This window comes from Capricornis sumatraensis, chromosome 4 (assembly GCF_032405125.1).
Source record: "Capricornis sumatraensis isolate serow.1 chromosome 4, serow.2, whole genome shotgun sequence".
Classification (NCBI taxonomy): domain Eukaryota; kingdom Metazoa; phylum Chordata; class Mammalia; order Artiodactyla; family Bovidae; genus Capricornis; species Capricornis sumatraensis.
The window spans coordinates 111,486,962-111,507,558 of record NC_091072.1 but is presented as its reverse complement, the minus strand read 5'-3'; the positions used below and the strand labels follow the sequence as shown (position 1 = coordinate 111,507,558).

At 41.3% G+C, this 20,597-nt stretch overlaps 1 protein-coding gene across 1 annotated transcript; it reads right to left on the bottom strand.

Moving 5' to 3' along the window:
• Positions 1–343: 343 nt before the first annotated feature.
• HSP90B1 (heat shock protein 90 beta family member 1) lies at positions 344–18,943 on the bottom strand. Its single transcript, XM_068972115.1, has 18 exons — positions 18,793–18,943; positions 17,700–17,802; positions 16,871–17,012; positions 15,991–16,107; positions 14,613–14,944; positions 9,518–9,629; positions 9,172–9,291; positions 7,735–7,851; positions 5,602–5,739; positions 5,435–5,512; positions 5,237–5,302; positions 4,665–4,934; positions 4,152–4,397; positions 3,523–3,659; positions 2,111–2,189; positions 1,868–2,023; positions 1,470–1,592; positions 344–636 (listed from the first exon to the last, which is right to left on the bottom strand). The coding sequence occupies exons 1-18, from the start codon at positions 18,839–18,841 to the stop codon at positions 607–609; spliced, it is 2,415 nt and encodes an 804-aa protein (XP_068828216.1). The 5' UTR covers positions 18,842–18,943; the 3' UTR covers positions 344–606.
• Positions 18,944–20,597: the final 1,654 nt, after the last annotated feature.

The window sequence follows — 20,597 nt, the reverse complement described above, 5'->3', positions numbered from 1 at the left end:
CTCCACTTCCTGTAAGGGGGAGCATCTACATGTACTGTTTGGAATTCTGTAAAGAAGAGTATGTCCCTTCTTTCTATGAGTGATTTTTAAGAGTAATTTTAAAAGCCACTTTTTTTAAGTATGCATTACTTTTCTAAGAAGAAAACTCAGGACATAGGATCTAAGAACTACTTTATTTTGTATCTATATGAGAAGATGGATGTTCACTACTTGTATCATTTCCTGATGTACGTAAGTCAAGACATTATGCTGTATATCACCAAAAAACTGGAAGAAAAATCAACTATCAGGGAGCTCTACACAATTAATTATAAAAAGACAAGCAAGACATTGGATATTTGGGACCTTTTTTATTTTTATACACATGACAAGATTTTACACCAAGAATAGTCAGTTAAATAGTACAAATTTACATTCATGAGGAATGTTAAAAAAAATTCAACTAAAAAACCCACTTCTTCCTGTGACCACAATCCCAACATTTTACAGTGCGGAGAAGGGGGCTGAGGGCGTAGGGGAGGGGGACACATCCAAAACAAGTCTCTCCCAAAAGAAATAAACTTCACATTCCCTCTCCACACAGGATCCAAATGGCAAGGGTATAATTTACAGTTCATCTTTTTCAGCTGTAGATTTCTGTGAAAACAGAAAAATCAGAATACATTAAAAACTAGCACAACAAACCTTTGCTCACTGAAGGTTCATGTATGGAAAAAATGGAAACAGATCCAGCCTGTTTCCATTATCTGATCTATAGGCTAGAATCTCAGCTTGCTAATCTGCAAAATAACCTAGAATCCAATAAGATCAATAGTCCCTGAACAATCAAATTTTAAATAGATTAATGTTACTGTAAGGCAGAAGCAAGTGGCAAAAAACATGGAAGCACCGTGGACTAAGGAGTAATCTGCTTAAAAACACCTCAAGAATGGATGGCCTGGGCTTCCCCAGTGGTTCAGGAATAAAGAATCCATTTGCCAATGCAGGAGACACGGGTTTGATTCCTGAGCTGGGAGTATCCCACATGCCACAGAGCAGCTGAGCTGCAACTGTTGAGTCTGTGCTTTGGAGCCCAGAAGCCCTAGCTACTGAGCCCATGTGCTGCAACTACTGAAGCCCCTGCTCTGCAACAAGAGGAGCCACTGTGATGAGGTGAGTAAGCGCCTGCTCTCCACAGCTAGAGACAGTCTGCACAGCAGCAAAACCCCAGCACAGCCAATAAAAAGATTAAATAAAGTTGCAGCTGCCAGTCCCTGCCTCCCTAGGCTCCTTCCCTGTTCAAAAATAGAAAGAATGGATGGCTAAACTAAGGAAGTAAAGGCAGTGGGGAGGATCAAAATACACACTTTAAATAAAAAAGTGATTTGTCCCAGCTTTTTACTTTGGTATTAGATGCCTATTTCCTGACTCTGGCCATAGCTCTGACTTTGAAGAACTACAGATGCAAGGCCCCTCTTGGCTTGCTCTACCTCTGCTGTTTCTTGCTCTTCCTCATCTGTCCCTGCGTCCATCTCTTCCTCTTCGTCCTGCTCTGTGTCTTCTGCAGTGTCCTCTGCTGTTTCCTCGGGTTCTTCTTCGGGTTCTTCTTCAACCTAAGGGCAGCATTTATGAGCCCATCAATGCATCCAACACCTTGGCTCTGTGTTCATTTTGTTCATTTAAATGTGTAAGATCATAATTAACTTCATTTCGGTTAATTCTGTTAACTACAAAACTATAGAGGAAACCCTATAATTAGAGTTAACAGTCACGCTAACAAAGGGAGACAGGCAAGAAAAGAAAATGGATGCAAAAGGGGAAATTTCTCATTCATTTTTGGCACAGTGCCTGATACCGGGACTCAAACATTCAGTAAGTTACATCAAACCTTTGCATCAGGGTCGATGTTTAAGCTGAGGCGAAGCATTCTTTCTATTCTGTCTCCATATGCTTTAGTGTCTGGTAAAAGATACCCTGACCGCAGTGTTGCTGTTTCGAACAAAACTACAGCAAGATCCAAAACAGTTTTGTCATCTTCATCTTCCTGAAATGAAAGGAGTCACACACTTTATTAATACTAAAGCGTCCAAAGAAGTCAAATTAAAAGGAGTAAGGCCGTGATATTGCTCACCTTAACTCTTCGAAGCATGTCTCTAATCAGTGGGTGTCTGGGGTTAATTTCAAATGTTTTCTTCTGGCTGGCATAATAACTGTTACAGAGTAAAAATGAACGTTAACGAATATATCAAATATGAGGGTCCATACATTTCCCATATTCTAGTATAACATATAATTACAGATAACTTTTTAAAAATCAAGACATGCTTATATATTGTTAAATCATGCTTTCCCTTTTAAAGGGTAATGAACATGGTTAGATCAAATAGTACAATAAAGAACTACTTTATTTACTAATGAATCCCAAGTGCCTTTTGATGAGTGGATGAACTGATTTAATGTCCTGTTCATCCCCTCTTAATGTATTCACTATCATAACTGCAGCTGTGTCTCCCCAGAGTTCTGGAACAGAACAGGCTCTGGGTGCTGCTCAAGTAACACCTCTCCATGATGCCTCAACCAATATGGTTCCAAGAAAAATGGCATCTTTTCACTAAGCTTGGCGGCAATACATTTTGGGTGTGCCTTCATCATTGTTAGCATCCTAGCTGTCCTCCATGACTGCCCTCCTTCCTACAGCTGCAGGCTGAGGACAGAAGGAACCCTTCTCCCTACATCTTGGCATACCTATCATACACACAAGACTTACAGAATTATGCCTTGATTTCTCTATCCTGACTAGTCTGAACACTGCAAAAGAGAGTAGTGATGTTTACTGTAGAGCATCAGTATATAGACACATTAGGTGCTCAAATGTTTATTGGATAGAATTATGACAATGTAAACTACACTTAGGAGAAGAATCCTTAAGCTATGCTTGGGGAAAAAACGTGTGACAATATGGTAGCTAGTAAGAAGACAGTCCAGGTAGAAGAGAGAATAAAAGCAAGGAAGAAATCATTTTCAAAACTATTGTTGTTACATTCAAACATAAACCTGAAATACATATTTCTTAAAAATAAAGGGTACCAAAGACCTAGTGTACCTCCAGTACTTGGTCCTTGAGTTCAACTGCTGGTTGTGCATCTTCTACCTGTATTTAGTGGAGACTACTACTTGGGGGTAGAAGGGGTAATTAAAAAGGATTTAACTCATTTAAGAAATGTAACTGTCATTAACTTCATCTTTAACTATTATTTGAAAATGTAAAGGCAGTCCAGATACTAGGCCAAGCAGAAAATCTAATGCTGAAAGACATTATATGTAACAGATAAGAAAATTTCCATCTATATATAAATTAGTAAATATAAACCACAAGTGCAAAACCTTTTCTTTAGTGATCTAATCATATTGTCAACTTCTCTATAATGGAGGGTGGTAGACACTTAAAACCCATTAGTTCTTTGTGTAGAAGCTGTGTTATCTTCTAATGGGAGGCTGGGCGAGAGCTTACATCCTGGCAGGGTCTTCCCTGAGGATGCTTACTTGGTTGAGATGTCCTTGCCTGTCTGGTATGCCTGGGCTTTCATGATCCTTTCCATGTTGCCAGACCACCCGTACTGGCTGGCTACCAGAGCACATGGAGATTCTGTCAGGCGCTGAGACACCACAGCCTTCTCAATCTTTGGAGGAGAAAGCGAAAGTTAGTTATCTCTAAATATCAACAGTAAAGGTCGTCAAGTAATTGAATTTCAACTCCTTAAGGACTCATCACTTAAGATCACAAACAGGCAGATCAGAAAAGTACCTCTCATTCAGATTCTTAGGAAAACTATCATTTCATAACTGAATTTCTTAGTCACAAATACTTAAACACAAACTTTCAAAAACAAAAACTTAAGTTTAACCTGTAAAATTTTAAGCTATTGTAAAAACAATATTAAATTATGAAAAACTTTCAGTTACAAAGGAAAAAAAATACCTACATACAGAATAATCACACATCCCTGTAATTCTTCAGTTCAATTTTAAGCTTGTCCTCCCAATAAAGTAACCGTATTAAGTGTTCTGTATAACTTTTAATGACTACAAAAGTAACCAGTTACAAAGTTTAATTTGCTAACAAAACAATACACAGATGCTAAAATTTTCAGTGTTTCTAATTTCTAGAATACCTTGTCCTTGAGGGCTTTATCTTTCATCCAGTTTAGCAGAGGCTCAAATTCTTTCTCAACTGCTTCACGACTCTCCTTACTTTTCTCACTTTCATCAAACTTCACTCCTTCTTTGGCAACATTCTGGAACCTCTTCCCATCGAACTCAGGAAGAGCCTGAATGCAATATTCGTCCACAGGTTCTGTGAGATAAATCACTTCATAGCCCTTTTTCAGAAGTCGCTCAACAAAGGGAGAAGATTCGGCCTACAAAATTGAAAGAAATAACACAAATTTCCAGTTTGGCCTTAGTATGTTTTCTTCATCCAAGTAGGTACGTTTATAGAGTACCAACAATCCTGTTTTATGGGTGGGGAATTAAGAGATGCAGAGAATACAAATGACTTTTTTCCTGTCAGTGACTGACCAGGTCTCAGAACTCTTTCATTTTACAAATTTTCCTTTTTTTCTCTCTCAAGAGTTGGCTATAAATCAATCCCTAGCTACATAGCAGAGCAGTCGAAGTTTTCTCACCTCTTTCCTGCTGGCCCCAGCCATGAAGTAGATTTTGTCCTGCTTCTCCTTCATTCTTTCCACATACTGGTCTAGACTAGTCATGTCGCTTGGATGATGAGAAGATTGGAATCTAAGAAGTTTGGCAAGACGTGTTCGATTTGAGTGATCTTCTATCACACCAAGCTTGATGTTGGTACCAAATTCTTTCCAAAAAGTATCATTGTATTTTTCATCAGCAATCTTTTTGATCATGTCCAGAGTTTTACGGACAAGCTTCTTTCTAATCACCTAAACAAAACGATAGAATAACTCATTAGAGAACTTCACCACAAACTTTTGAGAACCTACACTATGTAAGGTAGCAGGGGAGGAGTGGAGAAAGATACAAAGACACTGGTATTTATCAAGGGGGCAGGGGATGGCCAAGTATTCCTGTGTCAGACTGAATGGAAACTTAAGTTGTCAGTGGCAACAGTTACAAGATTGCTTTCATGTTTATATTCTAACTTTAGACCAGATGGTACATATATATGGGTGCTCACTGGACAGCTCTTTCAACTTCTATGTTTGAACATTTTTAAGCCATTCACCTTAAGCAGTTTATGTTGCTGAAGAGTCTCACGGGAAACATTCAAGGGGAGATCATCCGAGTCCACCTGCAGACAGCAAAAGTTCAGCGGGCAATACAAACATCAGAGAAAAACAAAACCAACCAACCGACCAAAAAAACCCCACTTTCAGACCCCCACTCTACTCCCCTCTTTCCCGAATAACCTCCAGATACTTACAACACCCTTGACAAAATTCAGGTACTTGGGCATCATATCATGGAAATCGTCTGTGATGAATACTCGGCGCACATACAGCTAAAGTGGAGACCAAAAAAACCAAAGGTCACTTTCTGGAAATCATGCTTCCAAATTTTAAACTCAGTTTGTACTATTTAAAAATTCACCTTAATGTAATCGCTCTTCTTGGATCCATATTCATCAAACAGACCACGTGGGGCAGATGTGGGTACAAATAAAATTGACTTGAAGGTAACTTCCCCTTCAGCAGTAAAGTGGATATATGCCATGGGGTCATCGCTTTCCTAGAAAGTTGGTATCTTGGTCATTCAAAAGGCACAAGGAAAAGGCAGTGCAAAGTAAGCAACATAGGGTGTGGTACACGTGCAATTTAACAGTCAACTAACAAAAGAGTTCCTTTACCAAAAAAGTGAAGGGGAGAGGAAGGCAAAGAGGGAAGAAGAAACAGTTAAGACTGCACTTCCAACTGGCTGGACACGGCTATTCTGATGTGGCTGTCAATAACATTTCTCTATTGCCTACCCCTGGGAAGGATGGCTGAGTCTAGGTTCTACACACGTGTGAGGATAGGGCAGGGAAACCACCATCCTGTCTAAATGACAAAATGACACAAGAAATTTCATGAGTGTACTGTTCAACTAAAAAAGTACTCAGCAACAGATTTCTCCCAAGAAACTTGGACTGCAGCAGTGGATCCTAGAGGTATGTAAAGACAGAAAATTCCTGTATTATCCATACTGAGCACCTGAAATGTAGCTAGTCCACACTGAGATGTGTTGGTCAGTGTAAGACATACATCAGACTTTGATAATGTAGCACCAACAAATATCCCACAAAAAACCCCCAATCAAACAAAAAACCAAAAAGGATCAATTTTTTGTATTGATTACCTGTTGAAATACTATTGGATATAGTGGGTTAAAAAATATATATACTATTAAAAGTTAACTTGGCCTGTTTCAATTTTTTTTTAATGTAGCCTCTAAAAGACTTATAATCACACAGTGCTCACATATTTCTAGTATAGCTGTTAAGATGAAAGTACCTCTATATACGCTAGGATTTTAGGTTACACGAGAATGAAAAAGGAGGCAGAAGCAAGGGAAAGTTTTTAGAGGTAAAGCTTAAAGAGTAGTTGGATGTTATCGTAAGGGAAACAAAGGTTAAGTAACAAATCAGCAGATGGAATAAAGAATAAAGAACAATCAAGAGTCCAGTAGCGAGATCTAGACCGGGGGTTGACAAACTCTGGTTGCCACTCACAAGAAATTTCATCAGGACACAACCTCATCATATACTGTCTATGGCTGCTTTCAAACTACGGATAGGAGAGTTCTGACATGTCACAGATCCTATAGTTCATGAGCTGAAAATATTTACTAGCTGACTCTTTAATTAAAGGTCTGCTGATTCCTGATCTAGGCTAAAAATATGGATTAGAGAACCCCGAGAAGGAGCTGGAGCCTGAATCTACAACAGTGGTTAACACTGCATGAAGGACACAGTTTTCTCTAGCCATGCTAAGTTCATTAAATTGTTCTATTTGTACAAAATGCTGTTTGAGAAAACATTAACTTAAAACCATCTTGGTCAAAGCTAGTTTTAGATTCTAAGAGTTATATCAGTTAAAAAAAAAAAAGGCAGGGCAACAGATTTAGTCATCATTTCTAGGCATGGCCTCAAAATAAATGTTTGACGTTGTAAACAAGCCTTTAAGATTATGGTAAAAGCCATTCAATAGCATGATTTTATGCCTTATAGGTTCTGTAGCGAAAATCAAGCATCTACTGACATAGGTGGTTCTTAATCATTTTTGTAGCATAGACCCTTGGTGATCTAGTCTGCTGCTGCTGCTGCTAGGTTGTTTCAGTCATGTCTGACTCTGTGCGACCCCCGAGACAGCGGCCCATCAGGCTCCCCCATCCCTGGGATTCTCCAGGCAAGAACACTGGAGTAGGCTGCCATTTCCTTCTTCCAATGCATGAAAGTGAAAAGTGAAAGTGAAGTCGCTCAGTCGTGTCCTACTCCTAGCGACCCCATGGACTGCAGCCCACCAGGCTCCTCCGTCCATGGGATTTTCCAGGCAAGAGTACTGGAGTGGGGTGCCAGTCTGGAAGCCTATAAATTTCATCTCAGAGTAAAGTTTTTATAGTGCATAATATAAAACACACAGGATTAAAAAGGAAACTGGTTGTGCTGAAATAGTTATAAACCTGTTTTTAAACCTATTTTTGATATAAGGATGTTTTCTTATCACATTATTTTAAAATAACATTTACCTTTGAAAATGATTTGTAGAAAGCTTTGTATTCATCCTCCTCTACTTCTTTCGATGGTCTCTGCCATATGGGTTTGATATCATTCATCAGTTCCCAATCCCAGACAGTTTTTTCAACCTGAAGTTACAGTATTTGATTAGTTTCTCCTAACAGATACACCAATGGTATCAATAGTTATACTACAATAACTACAGCTTTAGAACATTTCAAAATAATATTAATATAGGGTATCTCTATTATAATATGGTTCCTGCCAAATGGATCAAAATTTTTTTTAAAGGGCTTCTCTGGTGGTCCAGTGGTTAAGAATCTGCCTTGCAATTCAAGGAACACTGGTTTGATCCTGGTCTGGGAAGATCCCACATGCCATGAAGTAACTAAGCCTGGGCTCCACAACTGAGACCCATAACAGCCAAATAAATAAATAAAATATTTAAGACTGATATTTAATACAACAAAGGCAAATGGTTATCATAATAATTGGTAACAATCCAATTAAGATTTTTTTCAGTTATTTTTAACTAGCTAAAATGTTATTTCTTGAATATATGTTTTGAGGCTACAAGGATATACATGTTATGTATTTCTATTTCATGATGTACAGAAATCCAACATCTTATATATTTCTCAAAATTCACCATTACTTCTACCTACTCTGCTACCTGAACAGACCAGAGAATCAATTTAATAGTTCATATCTATGTGACAAAAGAAGATGCAAAAAGATTTCAAGATTTTAAAATTCAAAACTTATCATAAGCCACCAGTCCTGGGCAATATATAGAAGTCAGAGAACTATTCATAAAAATGATTTGCGTTTGCTACTTAAAATTTTCTACGGAGAGAAAACACACACAAACAGCTTGGATTTTAAAAGCTGGGCCTGCAGACTCCTTGAAAAAATAAGATCATGAAGAACTGAAGCTTCCATCAGTCTGTGCATACCTGGGTTTCTGTGTTTTTTCTAACATAATCTAAAAAATATTTTCCACCTTTGTTCTCCCCCCTCCCCTGCCTCGGTTTTATTGAGATACGATTGAGATCATTACTATACGAGTTGCAGGTGTACAACATAAAGGTTTACACATATTGTGAAAATGATGACCATAGTAAGCTAACCTCCATCATCTCATATAGATGAGAATAAAAGAATAAACAATTTTAAGAAATGGACCAAAAGAAAAAAATCTCCTTATAATGAGAACTCTCAGGAATTAAGACTCTTGACAGCTTTTCCACACATCACAGACCAGTGTTGGCTCCATCACACTATCTTACATCCCTAGTGCTCATTTATAACTGGAAGTCTGTATCTTTTGGCCACCTTCCTCGAACCCAAACCCCTCTCCTGCAACAAGAAATCTTACCCCTTTTCCTAGGAATCGGGTACCTTATAACCTAAACAATATTTTAAGCAGGAGGATGAACCGGGCTTACTTTTTTAGTTTTTGGTTTCTTTTCGTCGTCTTCTTCTTCTACTGCAGCTTCATCATCAGATTCTTCTTTATCTTCTTTTGCTGCTTCTTCTTCGTCGGCAGGTTCCTCAACCGTTTCAGTCTGTTTATGTAGAAAATAGAATGATGGTTAAGCTAATGTTTCATAATTCTTGATTTTATTCTCTAGGATATGAAACAAAATTACAGCTCAAAAAAATAGTCTTCAGTAAGAAAATACTGAGTATCCTGCATTAGAAGAACACATTTAATCTTCATTCTTTATGTGTTAAATATTTAAATATGTCCAAGGTAATATAGATGTATAAACTTTTTTCATATAAATTTACCTTGCTGCTCCATACATAAATAGGAAAGTTTATGAACTGTGAATATTTTTTCACGAGGTTTTTAATTGTATCCAATTCAAGGTAATCAGATGCTTCTTCTTTTAAAACAAGGCTGCAAGGAAAATAAGACATTTAGAGACATGTCATTATTTAAAAGTTCTGATTATAAATTTGTGTAAATATTCATTTGACTATAATAGCCAACTGTGCATAACCCACAAAGTCCCCATTATTCATGTTAAGAACTCTTATCACCAATAAAGGTTTGTGAGCTAAATATAACAGATATGGGTATAGTAAAAGGAAGAATCTTTTTTGCACTCCCTCCCTCATGTGGAAAACATTCTTCGTTATAAGCAAAAAATGAAAAGGTTTCCAACCTCCTCAATGTGCTGAATTTTTTTTCATTTGAAGAACAGAAATCTTAAGCTAGCTGAAGGTGGGAAGTTGCTGCAATATTCTGGAGAAAAGTAGAATCATACACATTCTACTAGCTTCCCTAGAAATCAACTGATTACATACTGTAGACAGTTAACCCCTAATAAAAACACGTTCCTTAAGAAAAAGCTAGAGGGCATCTCTGATGGCTCCGCAGTAAAGAATTCACATGCCAACACAACAGTCATGGTTTTGATCCCTGATCCAGGAAGATCCCACATGCCGTGGAACAACTAAGCCTGTACATCACTACTATTGATCCGGTGCTCCAGAGCCTGGGCGCTGCAACTACTGAGCCCACGTGCCCTAGAGCCCATGTTCTACAACAAGAGAAGCCACAGCAATGAGAAGCCCATGCACCATGACTAGTAGACCCTGTTCACCGCAACTACAGAAAAGCCTGCGCAGCAACAAAGACCCAGCATAGTCAAAAATAAATAAATGAATTTATTTTAAAATAATAGCTAGAACATTAATCTGAACTACTGTTTATTTGCACTAGACAAAACAGGAGCCACCCACCTGTTACATGTGATTATTTGTTAATAGTTAAAAGTCAGTTATAGTCAGTTATATTCATAACAGTTAAAGTCAGTTCTTTAGTTAAATCGCCACATTCCAAGTCAACAGTCACATGTGGCAAGTAGCTGACATATTGGACAGAGTAGTAAACGACCACGTCTACCACAGAAAGTTCTATCAGGAACAGCACTGACTGAGATTATAATTATAGTACCGAAAACTGCAGCACTGCTTCCTCTTCTTCCTTACCACCCTTTCTGCAAACATCTCCACCCACCAAAAATAATAGCCACATCATACCCTCAAACACAGTGGGTAGCCCATATCTTGATATTTGTGCTCCCAATAAAAATGGAGAATAATAAAAAGGAGAATCCATGATCCCCTCCTTGCCTCAAAAAGCGTATAGGAGTTTCCAGCAAGTACACAGTATGTGATGACACAGCCTAGTGAGGGGACTAAACCTCCGGTCTTGGAGTATACATACCTAGTGAGCCTAGGTTGGTAACAAGTTGTATCAGTTTTAGATGCGAATTGAAGCTGATGATTAGACATCTTAGTCAGGTATTCAAGAGGTAATTAGACATATAAGCCTAGAACCCAGTAGCAAGATCTAGACCAGGGGCTGGCAAACTCTGGTTGCCACTCACAAGAAATTTCATCAGGACACAACCTCATCATATACTATCTATGACTGCTTTCAAACTATGGATAGGAGAGTTCTGACATGTTCATGAGCTGAAAATATTTACTAGCTGACCCTTTAATTAAAAGTCTGCTGACTCCTAATCTTGGCTAAAAATATAGATTAGAGAAGCCGAGAAGGAGCCAGAGTCTGAATCCATAACAGTGGTTAAGACTGCATGATGGACACAGGACATAGAGGGCTAAAACTGAACTTCTGAAGAAAAGAGACCATCAACATTTAAGAAACAGGCAAAGGAAATTAAAAAAAAAAATGATGCTGTATACGAGTGGATTGTCTTAAGGAGTGAGCAGTAAAATGCAAATTCTGTAGAAAACACAAAAGAAAAACTCCAAAAAAAAACAAAAGAGAGAAAGAGAAGCTATTGCTGGGGATCACAGCAACTAAAATAAGCCTGAATCCACTGGATTTAGCAACAAGGAATACTGGTAATTTATTTCCATGGAAAAGTGGTGGATAAAGTCAAAATACCATGGGCTGAGGGGGGAACAGAAGGTGAAGTAGCAGCAAAGGCAAGTATGGTTTTTTGAAACACCCAACAGTAGGAAAGAAAACGAGAGAGCACGTGCCTGACAGCAGAACAGTGCATCACCTGCCTGCCCCCTCCTTCTCCTAGAGAGACTTCAATACATTTACACTTTGATGGCAAAGAGGAAGGTGTTCAGCAAAGGCTGACTTTAAAAGATGCACTAGTAATTAATTCTCTCATCTCTGAGGAGATGGCGTGAGAGACAACAGATGAGAAGCAGTGACTAGCTTTAGGGAGAAATGTAGAATACGCCCTTCATGATAGGAGGAGGGCAGAAGCCATTTTATGTTAGCATTTACAAGATGCTGATTTCATGATCTCATTTATGCTTCACTAAATCTCCCCTAAGTGGTGGCTCATTAAGGGTAAGAACAGGAGTAGGGAGGAAACAATTGTCTGACAGCCTCTACTTTACTGGTCCAATATTAAGATAAAGTAACATGTAGGTAGGGCAAGATCTTGACCTTGCTACTTCTTTGCCTTTGCTCTTTTCCCTTTGGCCATTCTAGACCTTCAGTTCCTCAAATGTGTCTCTGAAACTGTCCAATGTGCAGTGCTTGCTGCCTAGAACGTCTGACCCTAACTCGAAACCATTTCAGAAAGACCTTCTGATAAGGGGGTTGTCCCTTAGCTTCCTTTCTGGCATTTGCCATTCTGAAATTATTTCATGTGTTTTCTTTCTTAGTTGAATGAGCCATGTGAAAGGAAGAACGGCCACTGTCTTACTCTCCACTGTAGCCCTAAACTCTAGCAGTTAATAGACTGCTAATAGCAAGTTAATAGCAAGTATCCACTGAGTGAATTGGTGGGGTAGGCCTTGAAGAAAAAAGGCAATTTTGCCCAAGGAAAGGAGAACTTGTTGTAAAGTTTCATTTACTGACCAACCATCCATACTACTTCATGAAAACTGTCCTGATGACCCTTATCCATTCATACAAATATCTGCCAGTCACACATTAGCCACGGGGAATGGAGTATCAACAAAATGTTTGCTCGTGTGGAACTTATATCTATACATCTCACCTGTCTCTTAGCAACACAAGACATGAACACCTCTTGGGACATCATTTTCTATCTTTCTAGTTAAGAGATGTGATTTACCTGTATTCTCCTATCACCTAACAGAGAGGGCATTTGGGTATAACCATCAGTGATGCCTCCTTAAGAAATCAGGATATGTGAATGTTAATAACAAAGGGAGGGAAAAGTAAGTTTAGAATGAAAAATTAGTAAAAATACTAAAATGCAGTTGTCTAGTTTTTATTAAAGGAAAATTTGTGACAGTGAAGGCAAAAAATGTCTTCTGGGATGAAGAAAACGCTGAAATGATAAGATATATGTTTGTTTCCGACCTGCATATTTAAAAATCAGTTATATTGAGACAATTTTAAACTGAATTAAGAAAAAAAGGAAAAAGCAGGGCTGTGGGCACATTTTCACTTGGCAGAACTGGTAAGTCAACTGACTTCTAAATTGGAATTTCTTTCTCTCTATGATGAGAAAAAAAAACAAAAGCAAGAAAGCTGTCCTGTCTCCTGTCTGCTTCACACTTCACAGTGCTGTAAGCACCGGGAGATACTGGGCCTAAGATCTGCCTTGTTTACACCAACAATAGTTACTGGCTTGGGATTTCCCTGGAGGCCCAGTGATTAAGACTGCAAGCTTCTACTGCAGGGGATACGGGTTTGAACCCTGGTTGGGGGCAGGAGAAAAAGGGGACGACAGAGGATGAGATGGCTGGATGGCATCACCGACTCGATGGATGTCAGTCTGAGTGAACTCCGGGAGTTGGTGATGGACAGGGAGGCCTGGAGTGCTGCGATTCATGGGGTCGCAGAGGGTCGGACACGACTAAGCGACTGAACTGAACCGGGGAACTCAGATCAGATCCCACACACCTTGGGGCAACTAAGTAACTAGAGAGCCCATGCACTGCAACAAGAGAAGCCCATGCATGGCAACCACTGAGCCCATGTGCTTGAGAGCCTATGCTCCACAATAAGAGAAGCCCTTGTAACTCAATACAGTGCCCCTGGCCCCACAAAGGTGGCGACTTAAATTCCACTTCAAATTCGATGACTTCTAACTCTCCTCAGTCATGTCTGTCCCTTTGCAACCTCATGGACTGCAGCCTGCCTGGCTCCTCGGTCCATGGGATTCTCCAGGCAAGAATACTGGAATGGGTAGCCATTCCCTGTCCAGAGGATCTTCCCAACCCAGGGATTGAACAAGGGTCTCGGCATTGCAGGCAGATTCTTTACCATCTGAGCCACCAGGCAAGTTCTAACTATCCTCCAGTGAGATATTTTCTTCCAGAGAATTTTCATTACTCTCTTTCAAGTCCTTTATCTGTACCTGTTCTCTCTAAACCGCCCCCAACCCTAGTTACAATCTTGAATATTTTCAACGGTTACCCAGGTTACTGAGAGTCTCTTCTCAACTGACCCTGCCATCCTCCACACCACCTTCAGAAAACTTTAAAAACTTCATTACAATTTCAATGAGTAACTGCCACTGCCTGAAATGCATCCCTTGAATCTTGTCAACACATTGTATTGCCATGCCCTTATCCACAATTCTCCTCAGACTGCCACCACTTTTCTGAGTCCTGCTTCCCTGGAAAACGGATAAGCCACCTGGCTGAGTCCTCTAATGAGCCTTCAGCCGGAAGAGCTAACCCTTCCTACTTGATGCCCTCCATTGACAGCAGCCACCATAACTCTGGGTCTGGTCCTTACCAAGGTCTCAAAATACTTAACGTGATGAGAACTGGTCTCACATTCCTCATTTTTACAGGCAAAGAAATTAAGGCTCAGAATAGGCCATTGGCTCAGAGAGCTAGAATGGCAGAGTCCAGAGCCTGGCTATGGCTATTCTCATTAGGAGTGAGTAATACTCACGTAATGGTTGTTCCCCGTCCGAGAGTGTTTCCTCTGGGGTCAGCGATTACAGAAAATTCATTGGAGTCGGACTCCCAGATGTGTTGAGTGTCATTGTTGTGTTTCGATGTGACAATAACTTTATCTGCCACAAGGAAGGCAGAATAGAAACCAACACCAAACTGACCGATCAGTTCTGACGTTGACTGGCCATCTTCTTGTGCCTCAGTCATTTTGTTTAAAAACTCACTTGTCCCAGACTTGGCTATGGTGCCAAGGTTTTTCACTAACTCCTCCCGGGTCATTCCTACACCAGTGTCTGTGACGTGGAGCAGGTTCTTCTCCTTATCACACTAAAACCAAGAACAAGACAATTACACTTGCTTAATACTCACAATATGGAAAGGAAATACTCAGCTATATGCTGAGAAGCTATCAGCTTTGAAGCACATCAATTCCAATACAGAGAAAAACCTGAACTCCTTCCCTCCTTCAGAAGTGTTTTATGGTCTTTTCAAAAAGCATACACCTTAAGTACAAACATCTTTCTTTACAGAGAAGAATTTTAAGTTTAGTGTATTTGATAAAGTATTGATCAATGTAAGAGGGCAAGGACCAGTCTAAATGTCAATGGGCAGAGATAGACCTAAACAGAACAAGTTATTTAAGGGAAAAAAAAAAAAAAATCAAGAAAAATAAAATTTTATGTTTTCTCTATTTCACTGATAGAAAATAAAAGGATCTGAAACTTAAATGATTTCTGTCTTTTCTGTCTTTGTAATCTGTGGGAATCAATGTTCTTCACTAAATATTCCCAGCTCTCTGCCTTCCAGAAATATTACCAGAATGTATTTCCCTCACTGATAGTTGGTTAAGGCCATGTGACAAGTTCTGGCTAATGAGTTACAAGTGGGAATCAAAAGCATGGCTTTCAGGCTGGAGCCTTTAACTGGTGTGAGACCCACCAAGCTTTCTTTGCACCATGACAACCAGCTACACTCCAGATGGCAGCTGCTCCATCAGCTTGTGTCCTAGGGTGAGGATGATGCAAAGCAGAGGCCCCAAGGCAGCCTGTGATTAATGACTTAAGCCAGGGGTTGGCAAATTTTTTCTGGAAAAGAACCAGAGAGTATCTTAGGCTTTGCAGCCCGTACGGTCTCTGTCAAAAGCAGTCACAGATATTTCACAAATGGGCATGGCTACGTTCCAATAAAACTTTATCTATAAAAACAGGCAGCAGGTTGGATTTGGCCCACAGGCCATATTTGACTGACCCCTGATTTAAGTCCCTAACAGTCTGGTAGTTAACTGTTACTGCCCCTAACCTAGTCTACCTTGACTGACAATGGATTCCCTATCTCTAAGGGTTCTTTCTACTTTAAAATTGTTCTAAGCTTACCTTAATTTTAACTGTCAACTCCTCATTTCCAGCAAGAGCATTTTCATCAGTCAGTGATATTAGTCTTATCTTATCTAAAGCATCAGAAGCATTTGAAATCAGTTCTCGCAGGAAAATCTAAATGGAAGCCAGATTAATACACACTTCGATTAGCCTCAAAATACATGACATCAAACTTAATGTCAAATTCATTTCTCCTCTGTACTCTGAAAAAACTCTCTTTAAGGACTAGACTTATTATGGTACAAGGGTGGCTTTACTCTCTTGGTAAAAGGAGATACAGTTCTTTACACAAAGAACTGGAACAACTATATGGAATACTCGAACTGGTTAGAGTAGTTACTACTCTATTTCCCTTCTTAGTGACCTTATTAATGTATTCAATACTTGAGGCTCAGTTTGTATGAATGTCCTTAAGACTCACAACTATTCAGCAAGCCATGAACACAACTGGAGGGGAAAGGGAGAAAGAAGGAAAAATGTCTCTCCCCCTTCCCACAAATACAAATAGGTATCTAGTAGCCATTCGTGCACATGCTGGGTCTTTAAACTTTGACAACTATTTGTTTGGAATTACTATTATGTAAGAATATTAACTATTGGCTTTCCTGGTAGTTCAGTGGTAAAGAAATCTGCCTCCAAGGCAGGAGTTACAGGTTTGATTCCTGGGTCAGGAAGATTCCCTGGAGAAGGAAATGGCAACCCACTCCAGCATTTTTGCCTGGGAAATCCCATGGACAGAGGAGCCTGGTAGGTCACAAAGAGTCACACATGGCTTAGGGACTACACAACTAAACAGCAACAAAGCACATTAACTGTGAAAGTCATCCAGTTAGCTCCCAACAGAAACAAAATAACATCATAACCACGGGCTGCTTACCTCTTTATTTTTATACAATGAATTGATGATGAGTTTCATCATTCTGTTAACTTCAGCTTGGAAGGCAAACTTTTCTGATTTCTCTCTGAGTTCTCTTATTTGGGATGCATTTAATCCATCCAACTGAATAGCTTCTTCCTCTCTGAGGAAAAAAATTTGATCAACTAATATTGCATTACTTAGTTCCTTCCAAAAATACAGCATCTGTGATGAAAGCACAATGGTCTTAAGGGTTGAAAGGGTAAAAAGGAAACCTTTATATTACCAGTCTACCATCTCACTATTATTTTTCCACAATAATAGGTTACTTTTAATACCAAGCTGGAAATACTCTATGCTTAAAACTGTCAGAAAAGTGAACCCAACTTTCCTCTGCTATAAAGCAAAGTCACACACATTTCTATTCCCCTCACATGGGACACATGCCGGGGAGACTCTGGCTTCTAAGGGTCTACAAAGTTTTAAGCCCTAAAAGGCTGAATGAAAACGTTGCTCAACAGACATAAATTTTTTAAATTACAAAGTGTACACACTTACTGAGTATACAACCAAAGTCTTTTTTAAGATCTTAGCAAGGCTATCCTGCTAGTATTCTGAAATAGTTATCAAAATAGTTTTCAAGGGGATTAATTCATCTTATTCTGACCAGTCATTCTTAGGGGCAAAGTCAGGAAATACTATGTATGCACACAGTTGCTACCCCTAAGGTCTTTATTTTTCACCTATTTAAATTCAGAGTACTTCTGGGCCTTTGGAGAAGAGATACAAAGAAGCTACTTCCTTCCAGGTTCCCAAGGGGTTATATGTATAGCTTCAGAAGAACACAAACCTCTGTACTACTTCATCATCTGTCCTTGAGCCTTCTCTACTTTTACCCAGATCATCTTCCACTGTCCCATCCACATCCACTTCATCGTCAGCCCGCACTGACCCTGAAGGAAGATTTAACATCAGAAAACTTTCACACATCGTTGCTTCATGTACTTCTCATGAAATGGCAAGATGGAACAGGGCCAGGATAGGGGTTGCAAAATTCACTTGGTAAATATTGGAGCCGGCGATGGAAGAATGGATCCACTGGTTTAAATAACCGATATAAACCCAAGTCGGCATATTTCTTATTTCAGTTCAGACACTGAGGTACCTCAGGAGATGGAAGCGTCCATCACCTCTAAAAGGGTAGCCCCGGGATCCTTTATAAATACTGTTTAGCCGACTTGATACCAGGTCTTTTCTACATTCACACGTGTTGCGCGCAGGCCGAGACAAGGCCTCCAAATTGACCATGCCAAAACTTAGGCCTTCAATATCACACACAGGTCAGAAAGCAAAATGGGTTTGTGGAACCTCTAGCGAGGAGAACTGAAATTGGCCCCAGGGGCCTGAGAAAGGGAACAGATGATAAGAGATTTTAGGACCTTAAGGAGCTAGAGTAAAAGTGAATCAAATCGCTGACACTGCCGGTCTGCTGCCCCAGGGCCCCACGCTCCAAGCCCAGCAGCTAAGAAAGGAAACGCGCTGGCGAGGAGACTAGGGGCGGGGGGGGGGGGGGTGCCCTCAAACTCTGATGATCAAAGGTTGCGGCGTCTGACAAAAGTCCTCCGGAAAAGGCACAAGCGATGCTCTTGGGGGGCGCGAGCCCGAGGGAGGCCCCACCCCGAGGAAGCTGAGACTGCTAGGAGCGGATACCAGATCTTAAGGGATTTAAACGACTCCGGGCCCCTTTTATGCTTCCAGGTGACAGAAAAGGAAATCCGCCAAACCTCTTTCGAGGAAGAGCGATGGCCACCCCATCTGCTCAAACCCTAACCCTGTTACCCCCTCCTCCCAGGCTCAACGCCCCCAGAACCTTCGAGAAGAGGCCGCGCTTGAGGAGGTGGGGGGGGGCGTCCCGGGGTGCCCGCTCCTCCAGGATCACTCACCGAAGGTCAGCAGGACGCAGCAGAGGCCCAGCACCCACAGGACCCTCATGGCGCACGGCCGGTGAGTCTCAAGTCCTCTTTGAGCTCAGGAGCCGCCTCCGCCCCCCTCCTACGCCGGAGTTCCGAGGCTTACACCTCAAGCCGCGCGATCCGCCCACTACCCCCCGAGCAGGTCCGGTCGCTTTTCACCCCCACTTCTCGCGGGCGGGGGACGGGAAACACGAACCCACCAATCGTGCCGCACCACGCACCCGCTGTACCCAATGGGGACTCGTGGGGGGAACCGCAGTTCACCAATCGGAGCTGTCCAGGTGCGGTGCCCGATGCCCGAAGCGTGGCTCCTCCTGATTGGCCAGTCCTGGCCTCTTTTCTCCAATCAAATGGTTCCGCGGGCCCCTCTCACTCGGGACCGCCCCTTTGCTTGGGTTGTTCTGGCCTCTAAGGGAAACCGTCCAGTGAACGTCAGCGCAGAACTTATACCCACTTGCGGAGAGGTCGCGCGGAACCACTTCCGGATCCTAGAGAGCGTTTATTCCGTGACCAGGGGAAGCGGTAGCCATGGCAACGAGTTCTCCACCTTTTCCGTATCCACGCGTGGGGTCACGTTAGGAATGATTCCAGAGCGACTTTTCACAGTCAGCTTTCTATTTGGCAGTGCTTCTCGGTAAAGAGACACACGTGAGAGGTTGGAAATACCCCGAAGCACTTTTCCATGCGAGTGATGAGGAACTACAGTTCCCAGCATGCAACGTACTAGAGAGGAAACTCCGTAGCGCCTGCTGGGAATCGTAGTTTTTGATCAGCTGCGTAGTTTGGCTCTTCTGCATTTCTCCTCCAGTGTCTTTGCAGGGACTCTGCGCCGCGTGTTTCGGAAGTTACCCCTAGTTCCCATTGCCGTAGAGGTCTGTACGTATTCCAGATTCTCCAGTGTACATCCTTTAGAAGCGGGCCTAGAAAGCCCCCAAGGCCTTGGCCGAGACCCCTCTGTGTTCTGGGGGGCGGCCTCTCTGAGTCTGGCCCCAGCCTCGTGCTCGTTCGCAAGCCTTTTCCGAATCTGCCTTCCTGTGCGTCACTTGGGCAGCCGGAATCCCTATTGCGTCTGCTCCTTTCACGGCCGGAATCCCAGGCCTCCAGATTCGATTTCCAGAAGAGAGTAGCGGGGCTCCCTCCACCTTCCCTTGAAGGAAATTGCGAGCAACTTTAATGCCCCGACTCCCTCATGAAGTTCAAAGGCGGTGACCCGGTGGTCCCAGAGTCCCTGCTGTAAGTCAGGTGGAGAGCATGGTAGTCAAGTCCAGTCTAGCACAAAAAAGAAGAAACACTTTCAGTTTGACGTGCAGGAGGATACACCTGCAGATCTTTGAAAGCAAAACCTGTGGGGCTGCAAATGAGAGAGGGAGTACAGCTTTGTAACTTCGTAGAAGTACGGAAAGACCAGGTGTCTCGTGTGAGGGAAGTCCCTCACCCTAAGCTTGCGCCTTGGAAAATATTTTCTCTGTCCCTTTAACCTAGTCTTTACATAACCCCAACCCTGACTCGTACCCCAGTTTCTGACAAAAACACTGCCTTCCTTACTGCTTCCTACAGGGTAATTGAACTTCAAATTTGTTTTCAGATAATCATGCTAATTCCTGAAGGCAAGTTTTCAATGACAGGCTATCATATTTATTTATAACTTCCCCTATTTAGGTTTGCCAGTCTTAAATCTGTGGTCAGCACTTACCCATTGTGGTGATGCTTCATTTACATCTGCCTAAATTACCTGTCTTTGTTGTTAGTAAGAAAAGTTTAGCTTACAAAGCTTT